At 37.2% G+C, this 19,871-nt stretch overlaps 3 protein-coding genes across 5 annotated transcripts; 2 read left to right on the top strand and 1 right to left on the bottom strand.

Moving 5' to 3' along the window:
- Nucleotides 1-751: 751 nt before the first annotated feature.
- On the top strand, nucleotides 752-2,390 carry LOC112296138 (protein SPIRAL1-like 1). The gene is made up of 3 exons (XM_024548376.3): nucleotides 752-925; nucleotides 1,215-1,579; nucleotides 1,818-2,390. The coding sequence occupies exons 2-3, from the start codon at nucleotides 1,283-1,285 to the stop codon at nucleotides 1,890-1,892; spliced, it is 372 nt and encodes a 123-aa protein (XP_024404144.1). The 5' UTR covers nucleotides 752-925; nucleotides 1,215-1,282; the 3' UTR covers nucleotides 1,893-2,390.
- A 144-nt stretch (nucleotides 2,391-2,534) lies between these two features.
- On the top strand, nucleotides 2,535-5,275 carry LOC112296137 (uncharacterized). 2 transcript variants are annotated; one of them, XM_024548375.3, is made up of 3 exons: nucleotides 2,535-2,870; nucleotides 3,753-3,893; nucleotides 4,226-5,275. In XM_024548375.3, the coding sequence occupies exons 1-3, from the start codon at nucleotides 2,535-2,537 to the stop codon at nucleotides 4,346-4,348; spliced, it is 600 nt and encodes a 199-aa protein (XP_024404143.1). In that variant the 3' UTR covers nucleotides 4,349-5,275. The 2 variants fall into 2 exon arrangements, with proteins under 2 accessions (XP_024404143.1, XP_073385102.1); XM_073529001.1 differs by having other exon boundaries at nucleotides 3,753-3,932.
- LOC112296136 (ER-bound oxygenase mpaB) lies at nucleotides 4,251-6,249 on the bottom strand. Of its 2 annotated transcripts, XM_024548374.2 has the most exons (4): nucleotides 6,004-6,249; nucleotides 5,408-5,616; nucleotides 5,016-5,121; nucleotides 4,251-4,881 (listed from the first exon to the last, which is right to left on the bottom strand). In XM_024548374.2, the coding sequence occupies exons 1-4, from the start codon at nucleotides 6,247-6,249 to the stop codon at nucleotides 4,834-4,836; spliced, it is 609 nt and encodes a 202-aa protein (XP_024404142.1). In that variant the 3' UTR covers nucleotides 4,251-4,833. The 2 variants fall into 2 exon arrangements, with proteins under 2 accessions (XP_024404142.1, XP_024404141.1); XM_024548373.2 differs by having other exon boundaries at nucleotides 4,251-5,121.
- Between the last annotated feature and the right edge of the window lie 13,622 nt (nucleotides 6,250-19,871).

Genomic DNA, 19,871 nt, shown 5'->3' with positions numbered 1-19,871 from the left:
AAATGACCTATTCATGGAAAATTGTGATGTTGGAATAGTCAAGAGACTTGTTGAATTTTTGGGATCCATTTTCAAGTTTCATTTTTTTCTTTTTTTTCATCACCCAAGTTGAAATGCTAAGTTGGGGATGTAGCCATGTATGAGAGAATGCTTCGCTGTCTACCAACATAGAAAAATAATTACAAATATCAATAATAATATAAAAAAAAAAAAAAAAAAAAACATTCAATGAAGGGAAAGGACACTCTCTATGAGCCAACTAAATCCAGAGCAGAGCAGCTCTCTCCATGAAGAAGTAAAGTGAACAGGGATATAGAAGTTAACCTCACAACAACAGGGTCAACCTCGGAGTGCCCACCTGCCTACCTTCCCATTCAAATTGTGCACCAAACGAACAATCCGATTATGGGAGAGCGAAAAGGCCTCCCACAGAGCGAGCGAGGGAGCGAGGAGGAGGACGAGGAGGGTACCAAGCGCACCATCAGGGGGGGGGGTACAATGTACTGAGTAATTGTCAGGGACCGACCCAAAAGTAACTGGGGAAAGGGGGGGGGACTATCCATACACGGAACCCAAGCCAGGTGGGGCCCAACTTACCAACTTACTACCTTACTCACTCACTGGGTGATGCCTCCTCCTCCCCCCCCCTCAGCACGGTCCCCACCACAAGCACCCACTTCTCTCTCCACTCCCAACTTCTTCTCCTCCCTCATTGCCCTCCTCCTCTGCTTTCCACTTCCACTTCACACTTCCCCACTCGCAAACTCCCCGTCTCTCCGCCTCTTGCCTCCCTGACTGCCTCGAGACCCCCCCCCTCTCCGTGTTGGCTGGCTGGGTTGCTTGCTTGCTTCCACTTCCGATCGACCCATCGAGCACTGCGCTGCACCAGAGTCGATCAAATCAAACAACCAATCAATCGATCCTGGTATGTATGTGTGTATGTGTGTATGAATGAATGTTCTGCTTTGATGTTGTGTGTCCGCCCGTGTCTGCAATCTCTTCTGTGGGGGTGGCGTGGTTAGATCTGGAGGTTTCTGGATATTCTTATTGTCCGTGCTTTGCGCAATGTTAGCAGTCGTGGAGGAGGTTTGGTGCTGGTGGTGTTGGTGTGCTTGTGATAAGAGTGGGTGTGAGATTCGATAGCTCATTGGGTGCATTGTGTGGAGTGCGGGATTGGTGGCACTGAGGGCGTGGTTTGATTGATTTGTGAGCAGATCGGGGGGGAGAAGGAGGAGAGAGAGAGAGAGAGAGAGAGAGAGAAAGAAGCGGCGAAGCAGGGACGATGGTGCGAGGAGGGAGCAGCGGTGGAGGGCAGAGTTCGTTGGGGTACTTGTTCGGGAGCGACGCCCCTCCAGCGAAGCCCGCTGCCCGGGCTCCCGCAGCGGAGGCGCTGCAGGCCCCAGTGGAGCAGCGGGCGGCTGGGGTTGCGAGGAGCAGCGTGGCGGAGGAGAAGGCAGCACCTGCCGCGGTCCCGGCTGCGAAGGTGGAGGAGGTTGGAGGGTCGAACGGAACCAGGTTGGGGAGGAGCTCGAACAACTACCACCGCGCGGACGGGCAGAACAACGGGAACTTCATCACGGTAAGTGTGGAGATGGGGGGAGCGTGGGGCGAGGGGAGGGTGGGTGGATAGGGGAACGAGTCGTGGATGCGGAATGTGGAGGGGAAGGGTGTGCGATGTGGTGGGGGAGTGCATTTGGATGACGTGATGTGGCGAGGAGGTGAGGCTTGGAGGTGGAAGCAAGGTGTGTTTGTTGGGGGGGGGGTGGTGAGGGTGTGGAACGGTGCGATATGACGGGGTATTGTGGATGGGATTGCAGGATCGGCCATCGACGAAGGTGCACGCAGCTCCTGGTGGAGGATCGTCTTTGGGATACTTGTTCGGCGGGAGCTAAAGGGGAGGCGGGGGTGCGAAATGGTGGGAGAGTGGGCGTGAGGGGGAAGGAGTGGAGAAGGGAAAGCCGCATGGAGTGATTTGTGAAGAAATAGCAGGGTGTGGGTAGGGCGGAATTGGTGGGAGAGGAGGCGGGTACGCGGGTCAGAGGTGGTGTGAAGTAGAGAGGAGTAGGAGCGCTCGTTTTGGGAAGATGGCGAGGTGTGATGTCAGAATAAGGCAGGCGCTTGAGTTTGTTGGGCGGAGGCGAGGTTGACGCGAAGGGCTAGTGATCCTGTTGGTGGTGGACCTCTGAGGTCATTTCGTTTTGATCGGTGTTGAAATGGGGGTTGAGAAGGAGTTTAGGATGGTTGAGAGGTATTCAGTTGAGCATGGAAGGTTATGAATATGGTGCTACGGACACCTGTGCAGCTTGATTAGCAGGAGTATGAGGGAGGCAGGAAGGAGTAGGTGATGGTGTGCGTTGTACAAGCCAAAGTAAAGAAACTTTTATAGATTATCGCGTTGTGAATGATGTTGAAGTGGGTAGGTGTAGGAACGATTTTTGGAGGCCAGAGGTTGTGGTGTGAGTTTGTAGCATTGATGAAGCAGTTGTTCGTTGATTTGGGTATGCAGCGAGATTTATGGTCGTTGCTCGTGTTGGATGGTGTTTTATTGGGTCATACGGGCTACGCACAGGTTTGGCAAGGTCAGTTCAGTGGGGTTGAGGAAGATGATGGAATGCGTGAAACATGCAGTGGGTTGTTTTGAGTGGATAGTGCTCAGAGGTGGGTGGGGTGGGATAGGGGGCAATCTGGGCAGAAGAGGTTGGTTTCTGGATGCGCACGCAGCAGAGATTGGAGGAGTTTGTGACGGCTCGGATGGGTGGAGAAGATCGACTTTTGCAGCAGAGTGTAATGAATTGAGGGGGTTAGGATTATTGGTATTGCGGAGGTTGGGTGAGGAATGCAGTTGGAGGGAGGAGTTTTGTGGGAAGCAGGTGGGGAGAGTTGCCGTTGATCTGCACATGCGATTTGTAGAACTTACGTGGTTGTTTATTTATATGTTTGTTTATTTGTGAAAGAACTACTGGTTGACGCAGTTTTTGTTCTGTTGTTTAACTAGGCAATTATTCATTCGTAAGAGAGCACGTAAGTTTACAATGTCAATATTGTTATGTCAGTGCATCGAATTGGTATGGCTAGAAATCGTTCTTGAATGAATGTGCGATGAAACTTTGGTCGGTTTTATGTAGGTCATTTGGTGAATTTTCAAGGACGTTCAGTACAGCAGTACAACACTTGTCTGGTATTGCGAGTAATATCTGGGTGACGTTTGTGTAATTGTTACTTGGTTGATTTTTCTGAACAAGAGACAAGATGTTAAATACTGACCCTAAGTCTAAACTGCAGTTACTTTCACTTTCACTTGACGACCAAGGTCTTTCAATCATGATTGATTGTGTTCTCTAGAACAGTAGGGACAGGGCCCCCTCTTGGTTGATAAGAGTTGGGGGTTTGTCTGTGCTGTGAGTTGGTATATAATATTTGGATGGGAACTTGTACTGGATAACGCCTTTATCTGGGGTTTTCTACTCCAAATTATCCTGTGTGCCCGTTGCCACCGAAGAAACCTTTGTAGCGTCTATGATGAATGTGGTTTCTTTTTATTAGAGGTTTTCCTGCGTAGGTTGGTGGTGGATTGTCTGTCCGTATGTATTCACTAATCCACATTGTCTCAAATACCATGTCATTTAGTTGTATGTCGCTGAATGCCACTTTGTTCCGTTTTTATTGAGTTGTTTGAGTTGGACGGAGTTGTTTGAGTTCCTTTTGTGGAGTGGTTGGGTGATTTTGAATTTGGTTTTTGAGTTGTGGTACAGGCGCATGTAGTGTTAAGGTGGAGGGTGCCGATGGAGGTAGGAGCTTGGTATGAAGTGTGTGAGAGTTGCAGCAGTTGGCGAGCTCAGTTGAATTATTGTGAGGGTCGATATCAGGCGATGAAGGGAGGACACAGTGAAGTGGTGGGGTTGGTTTAATTTGTGGAAGTATGTCGGGGATGGGTAGGGTTACGGATCCGGAGATGTCAGGATGTGTTGGAAGCGCGCGTGTTTTTCTTTCGACGTTGTTTGGGTTTGTGTGGAGTGTGGGTGTCCCTTGTAGGGGCATGATGTTCAATGGTGGACACTGTTGATGCAAATGCGTTGGGTTAGTGGGTGCTCTCCAGTTGATTGTGGAGCCATGTGAGTGGTGGGACTAGTGTGTGGATTGGTGATGGCCGTCAATTTCTTCTTGGATCCAAGAGATCATGACGGGTTCTCATGTGATGGGTGTGAATCATTGTTGGGTTGCCCAGGAAGGGATCTCGGAGTGTTGGGAGGTAAAGGAAAGTGGAAATGGTATCATTTACAATGGTATCACACAGAAGCATGAAGTAACGCCTGCACTGATGACCACCCCAATTAGGTCTACATTTTAACGTTACCGACACTTCAGCGGCCATTGGAGCGTGGAGGCCACGAAGTCTGGAAGTATCGGTCCGAGAGAGGGCAGAGCAGCTCCCCCGGGAAGGCTGAGCCCAGTACTCCGGGCTTCCCATTGCCCACTTCACCAATCTTGTATCCTCCCGGATACCTGCTGCCATATCGATCAAACGCCAATTTTCTAACTTTGTTGAGATCGAACTGGTCCCCTTGCTCACTGGTGTCGACGGGGATGCGATCCACTGCAAGAGCCAGGGGTCGAGGGATGTGCAACAAGCCAATGCAGGTTCCAGCGAAGAATTTCAACGTGGTTCGAGCGAAAATCTGGAGCCACTGTGGCTGCTTCGGGTACCCAAAGGCCTCCCTTAGGCGATCGTCTGGCATGGCGAATATGGGGACGGAAAACAGGCAACGTGAATTTCGGTACAGTCTGAAGAAGCAAGCCCACGGTTATGTCGGCGATCTTGCGGTTCGTGTCCGCTTACACCTTGTGCTTTACCTCGTACTCCTCTTGCCACTTCTCGAGTGCCTGCAGCGGCCACAGTGGGAGTGAGGGAGGGAATGACAAAGAGAGTTATTCTCACTTGTTTAGGAATCTCTTAACCCTATGCTTCAGTGACGTCCGTGTTCGAAATGCAGAGAGAGTGTTTGCGAAAAACATACCTCTAGATCTTCAGGAATGTCCTTGATGCCCATTCTGATGCCTATATCTCTCCACGATACAAAATTGGCCAGTTTCTCTGCTGTTGTCATGTCCCTGAAACCATATCTGCCCAGAGTGCGGTAATTGCAGCGTTAGTGACATTGAAAACAACTGATATGTAGTCGGAATCTGTCGATGCATTAGGGTGCAACAAACCAAACAACTGTATGTTCGGAGACTTATCTAGCTATACTTGAAAAAGTGGCTTCATTTCTCGACAGTCAAAGTGGTTGACGCACCATTAATCTCGAGATTAATGCGGGCGTCACCGAATCTAGGTCTGAATGCCAGTATGAGCAGCAAATATGTATTTCAATCATGCGATGCAAGCGTGGCAACCTGGAGCACTCACTGGTGAATCCATCGCATGGGCTCGAGTATGAACAACCCCAGCACATACAGGTAATCTCCGTTTTTGATAGGGTACTGCGAATGAATGTAGTTCAGGCGACGCAGTGCAGCCGACCCTCTATCACTGTCCACATGGTGAGACTGGAATTCCCTAATTAGAATCTCCGTATCGTCTGCTCGCTTCACTGCGTCCGAATCGAACTTCCCACTCTACAACAGGGCGAACAATCGCTTTTGGTGTTTCACATCAGAGTTTCAAATAGACTGACAACACCTACGTGGATGATAAGTTACCACCCAATGAAAAAATCGATTGCCTTCGAGTCGCATCCTCGCGGCTGTGAAACCTTCCTGACCCTACATCTAATGCAAATCTACCTACATTGCAATTCCAAAATTCCGGCTTTTCCAAGCACTATCGGCCAGCATGTACGAGAGTGGCAAGGCTCTCGTGTCTCTTTCATGTGTAAGTCTCTCAAATCTCCTTCACCAGTCTCAATCTCCTGCAACCCTTCCTAGAGCTCATAAATACAAAAATGGACAGTTTTTCATTGAACTGAACTGGGGAAGCTTCAAGAGATTGTCGAAAGAGCGCACCTTTGCAAGAATACTGGAGATAGAGGGGATAGCATACGTCCGAAAGAGGGCAAACTCTAGAGATAAGTGGCAAACAAATGGGAATTCAACATTGGCCATCAGCGTGCGAACAGTGACGGCATCCTCGATGGGCGAGAAAGACAATAAGAGCTTATTACGCCGCGAGCGAAGCCAAACGCAAAGGAGCTTCCACAGCATCGCCACCCCGACCACCGCCGTCAACACCCACTCTCTAGCCTCTCCCATACTCGACGCACACAATCTACAACAATCCACAACGATCTCCAAACGAAAGTTTCTCTTTCAGCAAGTCCGGTAAACAAAAACTAAGAATTCCAAACCAGCACTCCCACAAACCATCAACACGGGCACCAAACTAGACTGACCCACGAGGCGCAGCATCTAACACCACCATCCGGCGGCAAATCTTCAACCTTTATTTAAGGTTTTTTAAAAAAAGTCTAGTGGGTAGTGACGAGGGGCTAGATTAGGTACTGTCGGAGGCAGTAGAGCCTGCCAACCAAGCAACCTCCACCTCTAGCACTATTATTATTATTATTATATTTTTTTCAGGAAAAATATTATATATATACAGTGACAAACAAAACCGAGTACAAAATCTGAACACTCATAGTTCATTGATCCTTCCAACTCACACATAAGTCAATTGATAGAATTACTTTTTTATTGTGTGTATTCATCCAATCCTCTACATGGATGAAAAATCTCATTATCATTTGAGGTAGGGTTTATGAGAAAAGTGTTGTAGAAGCACATAGACGTGCGTACTCAGTTTTGGTTGCTTCTTCTTGCTGAATTTCGAAATTTCAATGTACACTCCTTGTTGCAAGATTTGAGGGCATTTTTTGTTTGTTGTGTTGCTCTTGTTGTGTACTATCTATAGTGAAAGTTGATTTGTCAATTGTATCTCTATGCCTTGGTTGTGTGAATCATTGAAGCACCAAGCATTGGTGCAGCTTAGGAGTGGTGTTTCTACAAGAAAAGTTGCAGACTCACTTGGAATGAGTCAGTCTTCAGTAGCTCATCTAAGGAGGGAGATTAATGGTGAAATAGAAAAGCAAAGAAGAGGACGTCCAAAGGTTTTAGGAGAGCAAGAGAAGCGACTTGGTGTGCACCTTGTCACTGCTGGTTGTCTCAAAACGACAAGTGCAGCTGCAAAACAACTTCAAGAAAAAACAGGTAAACACTTCTGAGACATCACCTTGAGGCATGGTTTGAGAGAAGCTGGTTTGGGTGCTTGTGTGCAACAAAAGAAGCCTCTACTTGCCAAAAGACATGTTCTTGCAAGGTTGAGTTTTGCTCATAAATACAAAAATTGGACCGTTGATGATTGGAGACGGGTTATTTTCAGTGATGAGACAAAGATTAACCTAATCAACTCAGATGGTAGGTCTTGGTGTTGGTTGAGAGAAGGAGAACGACCTGGACCTAAACATGTTAGTCAAACTATCAAACATGGTGGTGGTTCAATTATGATTTGGGGTTGTATGAGTGCTTTTGGGCCGGGTGCTTGGTATCAAATTGAAGGTAGAATGGAGCAACACTTGTACAAAAAAATTTTAGAAACCTACTTGCAAAGTACCACACAGAATTACAACTTAGATCCTACTCAGGTGGTTTTTCAACATGATAATGATCCCAAACATACAGCAAAAAGTGTTCAGTTTTGGCTCTCTTCACAGCCATTTCAGCTCCTTCGATGGCCAGCTCAATCTCCAGATTTGAATCCAATGGAACATTTTTGGGCCCTTCTCAAACAGTGTTTAAGCCAAGTCGCTCCAAGGCCAAGAGGTATTCAAGAATTATGGAAGAATGTTTGTAGTATTTATCCTAGTTTTGATGCAAAAGATTGTGAGAAACTATACAAAAGTATGCTAAGAAGGATTTCAGCTGTTTTGGAAGCAAAAGGTTATTGGACTAAATATTGAAGTTTGAAGATTTTCTTTGAACAATACTGAGTACAAGACATAGTTGTTGATTTGACTTTGTAGAAGGATGTTTAGTTATCAATTTGATGTGCAACTTTGTACATGTGTACAAGACTGTGTGTATTATTCCATGTAACTTTCAGATTTATAAAGCAATCATTGAAATTTCTGTAATTGCTCTTGAAAGTTGGCACTTCAGATTTTGTACTCGGTTTTGTTTGTCACTGTACCTCTCAAATATGTTGAAATATCAAGAATATCCATGTATTTTTAAAATAGCAAATACATCCCTCAAATTTATAATAATAATAAAATATTCCACTTAAATTTATGATAATAGCAAATGTATTCTTGTTGGTGATAAAATATCACAAATATTCTTTGTTTAATCATCATCAAGGGCTTAGATTGGAGATTGCACAGATTTTGTTGCACTCCTTTTTGGCTTTTCAAGAATTGGAAAAATCTTATCTCTTTTTTCTTTGGTCAATTTGCAAACCATGCGTAGCATTGCTTATTCTTAATGGTACCATTGATCCTTTCTCCCTTGCAATGCTCTTCACCACACTTACTTGCCACATACCTACCCTTGTCTGCATCTACCATTCCAAATTCTCTCCGCTTTCTATGCCTTCACTCCAATCTCATTGACTTAACAAAATCAATAGGCCAAGCTACATAAAAAACTGTTACAAAATACTATAGGAGCTATTAATTCACAAACATTATCATATTTCGTAAAGTTTGCTTGAGATTGGACTAGGCCCTTGGCTATGGAAGGTAAAATAGAAATTGCAACAATGAGGTCCTAACAACTTTAATAGAATTCTATACAAACCCCAATTAAATAAGGTTAATCAAACTTTAATCAAATCTAAAAGAAGTCTTAAAGAAATTACAAAAGAATCATAAAGAAGCCATAAATTAACATCAAAGAGATATATAATAAAGAAAATTTGAAGAAATAATAAAATAAAAATTCTAAATGAATCCTAAACAAACCTTAATAAAGACCTAAACCAACTTTAGTTAAACCATCAATCTTAAATCAAATCCTAAATTCTAAACTAAATCCAAATTAAATCCTAAATTCTAAATCTTAAATAAAATCCTAAGAAAATCCTAAATCATAAATTAAATCTTAAACCAATCTTACTCAAATCCTAATTAAATTCTAAATTCTAAATCAAATCTTTATACAAACTTCCAATGCCAATATCTCTTAATTCTATCATTCACTTGCTTTTAAACTTTACAAATTTATTTAAAATCAAATCAACTATTGTTATAAAATATATATTTTTTTTTATCTCAATCCTAATGGTAGATTGTTATACATCTCAAATATCTTCACTAGTCCTCTAAATTCTAATTTCTAAAATTCCAATATATTTGAATTTCAATAACTTTTAAATAAACCATTAGATCAAGCTCAAAATTATAAAAAAAATTAATATAACATTAACTATACAATAAAAACAAAAAATAAAAAACCTTAATAGATCATTTATCACTCTTATATAATTTTTAAAAATATGAACTCTTTGTATTTTTTGAAATCCAAAGTCACCTCTAAAATAACCTTAACTTTTCAAAGTCTTTAAAAAGTCAATACAAACTCAAATATCTCAAAATTAATGCTTAAAGAATCTCTCACAAGTTTGATCTCAAGTCTCCCTCTCTAATCAACCAAAAGACTTTAAGATCTGGTCATAGGTATGCAATTTTTGATTTCCTCTTAAATTCATAACCAATCTTTATGGATATCAATTCTTAATTTTTTAAGGAATTTTTTGCTAAAAAGTACTTTGAAATTCATCTTAGAAATGTCTATTTGAACTATTTTTTTTTATTCAGCTTGATTTGCATCATTAATAGCCCTTCAAAGTAAGTAGAAGTCTTTTTTATGAAAATACAATATCAACACTTATTAATTTTTACTACTACTTCGTCTATTATCTGTGTTTGTAAGATAATATGCTATAATATTTTTATTCAAGTTTATCTGTAATATAATCTTTTTTTTAATCTTTCACCTAATCACATAGCACTAGAAGTGTGATATTGTGAGAGTGTAGGTCCATAAAATTGAACACACTTGAATTAGCCTCTAAGCAAGCAAACTTCTTCTATTGCTTGGATGACACCATGAACTTATGAGGTTGACATTACGCTCTATAAGCAAGCCTTCTTTGCATTTATTTTTTGAGTTGAAAAGAGGCATAGCAAAATTTGCATGGTCCATGGTTTAGATCCCAAATGACAACTAATCAAGGAATGTTAGTGATACTTTATCACCAACAAGGACACATTTTCTATTATTATAAAATATTGTTGAATAAAATCAATATGATTTTTTATAATTCAAAAATTTATATTTTATATTTTTTTATTTTTAAATTATAAATTTATAATACTAGTAATAATATCATAAAATTTGTAAACAAATAACTCATTTCAAGTTCTCCTTAGAATACTTGATGCTATGGTCCTAATATGTTTTTTATTTTTTCTTTTGATTTCTTTTTGCAAAATCTTGTTTATTAAACATTATGAAGAATCATAACTTGGTATAGTTTTTGTTTCAATACATAAAACAACATGATGACATAATAATATCATTGTTGATAATAAAATAGATATTAGATAAAATTTTATATTATTTTTATTCAAATATTCATCTCAGCAACAAAATCATGCTAAATTTGTATTTTAATTCCATAAACTTAAATTCACACTACAAGACTTAACCACTTTCTTAAGATTATGAATTCTATTTTATTCCATCTATTGCTTTTTTTATAGGAAAAAAAATTTAATTCAAATCTATTCCACATTAGACCATAGTATTAGTTTTTAGGCTTCATTTTACAATCAATGTTGTATATTGGTATTAAAAGTGATGTCAAATTCTCTTTACATCTTAAATCCTATGATTAGATTACTATAAATTTAAAAAATCCTTAAAATATTTAATTTAGCTTATTCTAGGATTGTAATGATCTTTTATTTTAGGTAAACTATGGATGGATGAAAGTTATCTAAAACTATCTAAAAACATCTATCTTGGTCAAATTTGACAAACTTTGCCAAATTGCTTTGAGTGCAAAATACTCTCAAGCAAGAAATTGATAAATTATTATCAATATTCATCTTTCTTGCATCCAATCGTAGAGCCAGATTTGATAGTGCTGATATTAGGAAAAAATGGATGTTAGCCTACTATAGAACCTTTGAAGTCTTTAAAACTAGCCATTGCAATGAGCCCATCGGATGTAAAAATCCATTCGTAAATATTTGCACTTATCAATGGTATCTTTGAAGGTAGTCACCCTGCGATAGGCATAGACCATAGTTTGGTGGTTTTTCTCAATATCTTTAATTAACAAAGCATCCAACTTCAGTGATTTTAATCACAATCTATGTCAATAAATAGAAATGCACAATCAAGATGTTTGTAGCCCATATAAATTATGGGACATGACTTTGGAAATGTTGTCATTATTAGCATCATTATTGCAATTTCTTTGAGCAATAATAATAGAGTTGACATCAATAATATCAACAAAAAATACTATCATGAAGCAAATTATAACTTTGGATGCAGGTAGTACAATCAATATACTCATGATGAAGTTATTTTAGTCTTATATGAAGGCCTCCACATTTGTGAAAGCTACATATGAATATTTGTAAATGACTAGATTTAAAACATTGTTAATTATGGCCAAAGTCTCAACATTGTAGAAACCTTATATTTTATATATTGAGACAAACAATTGAATGAAGCCTTTGAACCAAGCATTCTGTTCATTTATGAAGACACAAGCATATTATAATAATAGAGATTACATTTGCAATATCATTAAGTGCAAGCAATACTATCCACTAAGTAGGAAAAGAGATATACGTGGACTACTTTTAGCTGAGATATTAGCAAATCATTGTGCATCTTTGTTGCAAAAAATTAAATAATTTTTTCATAGACGACCATTGAATGTCTATAAATTTTGAGCATGTACAATCCATCCTTTCAATGAAATTAAATTATTGGTAAAGATAAGGCATATGGCCCATCAAGATGTTGATAAACTGATTATTATACAACTTGATGTACTTGGTTTAGACCATGAGGTAAAGTTAATATAGAGCATATCATACTTGAATAATTCCATCAATATTTTCTTCAAGCATCCTTGTCGCAATGTCAAAAAATTATTCTTTCATCATCTGCTTGTTAATTGTACTAATATTAATAAGTTTTCTTTTTCTATTTCAAAGCAAGAACATTTAAAAGTTTTGAACTTGTAGCAAAAATCATTTTTTTTATCTTGCAATCAAAGAGAAGAATAACAAGATTATAAGTATTGTGCAGTTTAGCTTGATGCTTAAAATCAAACTTAGAAATTAAAATATAAGATGCTTTATTTTAAACCAATATCAAATGCAAGCAAAAATACCTATTAGATATAGAAGAGCTTTGTATTCTTTCATAAACTTGCAACATAGTCCACTATTACATATAAGACATGCAATCTTCATTATATCTACTAAAACAACTCATATGTGATATTTTTTTGGTGACATCCACAAGATGTGGTGCTATTTGAAATAAAGCTTCATATAAGGTAAAGTGGATCACAATATAAAACAAACAAGAAGATTTAATATCTACCTTGCATGCTTCTTGGATTAGATCTTATTCTCTACAAAACTCAATCTGGTCAACATTTGTATCTTCAAATAACTTAAAAATAAAGAGTGCATATTCATATATTAGCATAGATTCATCATTATTAGCATTGAATAAGATGTTATCAATAATCATGTCCACAATATCCTAATTGATTATGAACGTGAGTATATTTTTCTATCAAAATGACTTGTGAGAGTATTGTTGAAATTCACCTAATTAAAAAACTACTTCTTTAAAGCATTAAAAAAGCATTATATTTTGTCTATATCTTGGCATATTGAGACTTCATATACATCATGATTGAAATAAGACTAAACTATTTCAAAAATTGAAGATCCTTCTAATCTTCAGCAACATAAAGCCTCATCACAAAATAAGACAAAATAGATCACAATAAAACCAAGCGGAATTAAATAGAATAGGATATGAAAGACAAAACTAACCAAGTGGAAATAAGACAGAACAAATAGAACTAAATTGAAAGATACAAAATCAAATTTTACTAAGAAAAAAAATCCAAAGCCATATTTCACTAGATACTCCAAAAGGCCTTGGCCAATCCTATTTATACCTTATTTTATCACCCTCAACTTTCTAGAATATTCCTAGATAATAGATCCCACCTAAATAACTACCTTAAGCCTTTTTTAGAAGGTTCTATGGTAGATCCTACTTAAATAACCACCCTAAATTCTTTCTAGAATATTCCATGGTGGATCTTATTTGGTCCATAAACTTAACCTCAATTCTAGAAACTTCCATGGTTCTAACTATTTATACAATTAACTTATCTATACCTTGTTATAGTTAATCTCTCCTCGATTAATGAAAAACATCCTCGTTTCACTCCCAATAATATCTCCAAATTATCTTTTGGCAATGGGTGAGATTTTGTGCAAGTTTTTACATTGCATCATGAATAAAATAACCTTTTCAATGAACTTTGTATTGAAGTTGTGGACGTCCATTGTTACAAAAAAGGTAGCAATGTTCCAAAATGCTTTCACTTTATATTCTTGTTGATCATCAACTATAACTGGTGGTGGTGGTGGTTGGTGTCGATTGGCTCGATATGAAATTCTTTTAGTTGCAAAATATAAAAGACTAGATGGACCCAAATATGTCGCAGAAGCTCAAGGCAATATGCAACATCAAAAATCACTACAGAAATGCGGAAAGGTCCAAGCCATCAAGGTGCAAGTTTACGAATTTGAATTGATGTAGCAAGTAACAAGTTGGCATTATCGTACTATAATTGCTTATAATATGTAAACATTAGTTAGGACATATAATATATTCATAAATCTTGGTGTATGTTAGAATGGTTAATAGATTAATTTAAAAAGAGTGGATATAAAAAAACTTTATTTTGAGTTTTATCTATTTTGATTATAGTATTTAAAAAAATTTAGGACCTAAATGTTTAGTATGAAGCCTTGAGAGGAGATTAGAGCCTAAAGAAGAAAATAGTAACTAATAGGAGGCTTATTGGGAGAGATGAAAGGAAGGCATGGTTGCATGAAGGCAAGGAATGGAGATCTTCATTCCTATTGGTAGAAGGCCATGTCCAATGGGCTTCAAGGAGGCTGCCCGAGGCCTTATTAAGGATTAGAGTTTTTGTTTCGAAGTCATTTGAGTTTTGGAGGCTAGAATCATTAAGTTAAGGTTTTTGGATATAGATTGGGTGCAAATTTTGTGTAATTTGGAGTTTTAATGAAGGAGTTATTGGCGCTCAAAGTTAAGGTATCAATTTCATACCTACTGTCACTCTTTGGAGCATAACATATGTATACAAAGAGCAATGAAAGATTAGCGACTAGGTTTGGAGATAGCACTTTCTTGACTATAATTTTCATATACTATTTGATGAATTTAGAGTTTGAATGAAGAAGTTATAGAGGGTTGAAGTCAGCACATCTAAATCAAAGGCAATAAGTAAGTGATATTATTCATAGTAATGGTTGGAGCCATATCTTCAGTTTCTAGAAGACTTTTTGGCTCAAATCTTTTAGAAAAGGTAGATAATTATGTTAAGAAACTATACATATAAACTTTGTGGCATTTGGATGTTTAATTTGTGAGATATGAAGAAAATTTCACACATGTATATAAAAACTAGGATTTGAAGCTACTATTAGGATTTTCAAGATATCTCAAGATCCACAATGAATTTGCTATTGAAATCTGTTGTGGAAGTTGATAAGAATACATCAGTACTTCATGTAAAATTTGAGTAAGTTTAAAGAGTCGGATCAGGAGTTATGAGGTATTGAAGTTCAAAAAAATTTCTATATAATGGTATACAAGGATTTAGAGGATTTTGCCATATTTTGGATGTTGTTGGTTACTTGAGGCTTTTATATTTAGTATAATTGCTCTAAAAAAAGAAATTTTATATATAAACTTAGGAATTTTTTTTTTTTTTATTTATTTTTTTTATTTTGAAGTTTGATTGAGTAATTAGTGACAACCAGGAGCCTAGTGCTTTCTTGAGGCAAACTCTCTAAATCCCAATAACATTGGAGAATAACACCTAATCACCATATTGGAAGAGCTTTTATTATCAATGGTTATCCATATACTACTTCTGTCAATTTTTTGCAATAAAGAGGTGATGTTGTGTTTCTTGTAAGGCCATTATAAGCCATTGTACAAATTCCTCCATTGTCAGGTTTTTTGTATTGATGGGACAATAGAAAGTTGTTGGCATAATTGAATATTGACTGATATTAAGGAAAAATGATGAATGACTGATACTTGCTTGAATACTATCATTATAAGCAAACTTCAAGGGCATCACATATTCATCTCAATCATTATCATGAACCACTACAAATATCTACAACATATCTTCTAAGATTTAATTTGCACGCTCTATTTGCCCATCTGTTTGGAAATGAAAGATTGTAGACATGTCAATTCATGTACCTAATAGCTTGAACAAGGCTTGCCAAAAACTTCTCGTGAAGCGTAGGTACCAATTTGAAATAATAATATGAGATAATCCATTGTGATAAAAGATAATATTAAAGAAGACTCATACAAGCATTGAGGCATCAATATCCAAGTGTATCCCGACCAAGTGAAGTTACTTCAAGAGTCAATCCACAAAGACGGCAACTGTGATATAATTATGATGCATCTACGGTAAAAATGTAATGAGATCCATAGTGACTTGCTCCTAACATATTAAAAGTAGTAGAATTTGTTGCAATAGTCTAAAAGACGTTGCATTGTATATTTTATTATATTGACATGACTTATAGGAGCATACAAAGATTCAAATATCATAATTCAAACTTCTTCAAAACCATGTCCTTGAGATCCATACTAAAATCTTTTTTCATCTTAGATGTCTAGATATTGGAATGTTATGTCCTTCTTGAAGTATGTGCATTTGAAGTTTAGCATTATCGGATACATAAATCTGCTTCTTGAAATAGAATAAGCCATCATTAAGAGTATAATCCTAATATTATATATTATCCACTTTCAATCGAATGCTAACTATCTTGAAATAAGCAACCCAATGCATAGCTTCTTTCTATTCTGTCTCTTTGATTAGTTTTGAAATGACACTACTAATGGTAGTGACTTCTGCCTTATCTGCCAATTTATTGTTCAAGTCTAGTCTTCATAATAAGTTTTCTAGCATAGTATGTTGTTGCCCTTACTTGTACTCAAGTTGGATATCAAAAAATTATAATTTTTCTTTCCAACAATGATGTTATAATTTCAGATTTTTCAGATGCAAATCATGTAGCAAGGTCAATACAAACAACCATTGGCTTTTCTAATAGATAGTATTGCAACACCTTCATGGCATATACAATCACTAATTACTCTTGATCATGTATAGAGTAATTACGTTCTACCTTTCTAAGCTTGTGTGATTTATGTACCACATGTTGAAGGCTCCTACCAAAGTCTTATTGAAAGATTGATCCTATACCTAAGTCAAAAGCATCAATGTCAAGCATACATGAAAATTAGGATCATACGGTTGCAATATTGAAGCAATAATGAGTGCTTCTTTTAACTTATCAAAGGCACTTTTCTACTCTAGTTTTCATTCAAATGGAACACCCTTCTATAATAGGTTTATCAATGAAGTAGCAATGTAAGTGAATCGCCAAACAAAATGGTAATAATATCCAGCAAGGCCTAAAAATGAGCAAAATTTAAAAGCATCCTTAGGATTGGCCAATCTTTTAGTGCTTTCATCTTATCTTGCTCCATACACATGCCTTTGGAGGACACTACATGCCTCAAAAAAATGACTTCCAACTTCCAAAGTTTATATTTTGATTGCTTGCAATAGAAATATCTATCTTATAGGCAATGCAACACTTCTTATAAGTGTTACTTATGTTCTTTAGGGATTTTGCTATATACGAGGATATCCTCAATAAAGACAACTATATACTTATCCAAAAAGTCTCAAAACAATCTATTTATGTGACTTATGAAAGAGATTGGAAGAATGGTGAAGTGAAAAGATAAAACGAGCCCTTCAAAATATCCATAGTACATACAAAATGCCGTCTTTTCTAAATCCTCTTTAGTAATAAGTATTTGCCAATAGCCGCTCATTCAATATCTTTTGCAGCTCTCCAAGTTTTTTTTGGTGCTAGGCAATAAATTGATCAACTTGTTGGTTTTGCTCCAAGCAATAGTTCTATTTGAAGGGAGGCACGTAGATTAAGAAGTACACCACTAAGTAGGTCAGTTGAAAAGATATCTTGATATTTTCGTATAAGTTGCTCTGTCCATTATATTCTTTTAGTTGTCTTTTCCACCATTGATATTGCCAAGGTAGAGAGAGTTTGCTTCAAGAAAGCACTAGACTCCTAGTTGTCTTTAATTGCTCAATCAAGCTTCAAAATAAGGGAAGTCCTAAGTTAATATATAAGATTTTTCTTTTGGAGCAATTACACCAAATATATAAGCTTCAAGTAACCAACAACATCCAAAATATAATAAATCCTCTAAATCCTTGTATACCCTCATGTAAAAATTTTCTTGAACTTCAATACCTCATAACTCTTGATCCGGCCGTCCAAACTTACTCAAATTTTACATAAAGTTCTGATATATTCTTATCAACTTCTATAATAGATTTCAATTACAAATTCATTGCAGATCTTGAGATATCTTGAAAACCCTAACAATCACTTCATACCCTTGTCTTTATACATTGACATGCAATTTTCTTTATATCTCAAAAAATAAAAGCTTACATACCACGAAATTTATATATATAGCTTTATAACACAAAATGCTTCATTTTTCAAAAGTTTGAGCCAAAAATTCATCCAAAAATTTAAGTTATGGCTCCAACCATTACTACAAATAAAACTGCTCACTTATTGCCTTTGATTTGAAAGCATTGCCTTCAACTCCTTATATCTCCTATATATGAACTCCAAAAGTAACAATTCTTTTATAAAAGATGTAGGCCTTAAAATTGCTATTTCAACCACATCTTTTGATCTTCAAAAACTATTGTAAAACTCCTCGTATTTTCAAAAGAATAATGGTATATCTTAAATTAATACCTTAACTTCAAACGTCTATATCTTCTTCATCTTAACTCCAAATCCTCTAATTTTTGCACACAAATTGTAGTCCAAAGTCTAAACCTTACAACCTTGGCTTTTTATTCTTGAATGCTTTCTTTGAAGTTGCCGAAATCCTTCTTAAGGTCGCAGGCAACCTCTTCAAAGTCCATTGGACATGGTATTTGACTAATAGGAATGAAGTTCTCCATTCCTTGCCTTCATCCAACCCTGCCTTGCTTTCATCCCTCCCAATTAGCCTTCCACTAGTTTAGGTTTTCTTTTTTAGGCTTCTACCTTCTTTCAAGGCTTTATACTAAATATTTAGATCCTATATATATATATATATATATATATATATATTTATGCCAAAATCAAAACAATTAAAAAAAAAAAAAAAAAGGTTTCTTATATCAACTCCTTTTGATTTAATCTATTAACCACTCTAACACACATCTAAATTTTTGAACATACAATATATTTTAACTATTTTTTACATATTATAAGTATTTATAGTATGACAATGTAACATTTGGAATGACCATATATACGAGTTGCTCATGCTATATTTGCTTCTTCATAAATATTGTCTCTACGAGTAAGTCTTTGGTTACGGAATGTCTTTCTTCTTCATTTAATGTCGAGGTACAAAGAATCATCTTATGTCCTCCATCTTGAAAAGAGATTCTTCTTGTGTCACAGACACAGAAATAGAGACTCGAGATCTAACAAGAAGTTCAAGAAGAACTAGCAAGAACTAGATTAATCAGATGAATATAAGAACAACACCAGAGAGGTGAGCTAGAGCTCCAAGAGATGTGTTGTCGAGACTGAAGAACTCTTCAGCCTCGATTCCAATATATACTCCTATTTAGGAAGCTTCTCAAGCAACTTCTACCAACTAGGAAGCTTCTAGAAGTTTCCAAAGACTTGCTTCTAGTAGGTTCTAAAGACTATGTCCCTAATATCTTCTACCAACTAAGAAGCTTCTAGAAGGTTCAAAAGACTTGCTTCTAGAAGGTTCTAGAAACTTGTTTCTAGAAGGTTCTAAGGACTATGTCGCTAACATCACCCCCTCCTTTAGCTTCGAGGTCTCTGAGAAGCAATGTTGTTGTTAATTAGAACCAACGTAAGAAAATGAAGATCTGTCATATAACGTCTGCTATGAACTCCAACTGTTGTTCACGAGGCAAGTGGTTCATTGGCCCTTGAAGCCAACGGTAGTGACCCACTCCTTCAACTTTTGACCAAGCATTAACTTCCATGTCTTCATTATGAAATTGTCCTGCAAACACGCCTTCTGGCTAACCATCGTAAGCAGGCTCGGACTCAAATATAATTACCAGTGATCGGGTAGTCGGTATCCTTCGTCGTCGTCGTGGTGTAGGCGGTTCTTCATTTCGGGGTCGCCTTCTTGATCTAGTCAGTTGAGATAATCTGACTAGCATAGTATCTATCTCTTGACTATCCATATCAGAAGACCAAACTATGGCTACTGAAAAAATTCTATTTTATCTTGGAAAAAATAACTACATCAACTACGAATTTTGGTAGTGCTCTTCCCCTTTCTTATATTCTTAGGTGAGCAAGCTTCAGAAAGAAGCTATTGTCGAACCGGCTTAGGTTTATGAGGATGTTGTTGATGAAACTCCTGTACCTTTTGTG

This window comes from Physcomitrium patens, chromosome 19 (assembly GCF_059467195.1).
Source record: "Physcomitrium patens ecotype Gransden chromosome 19, ASM5946719v1, whole genome shotgun sequence".
NCBI classification, from domain to species: Eukaryota; Viridiplantae; Streptophyta; class Bryopsida; order Funariales; family Funariaceae; genus Physcomitrium; species Physcomitrium patens.
This window is presented reverse-complemented; position numbering and strand designations above follow the sequence as displayed.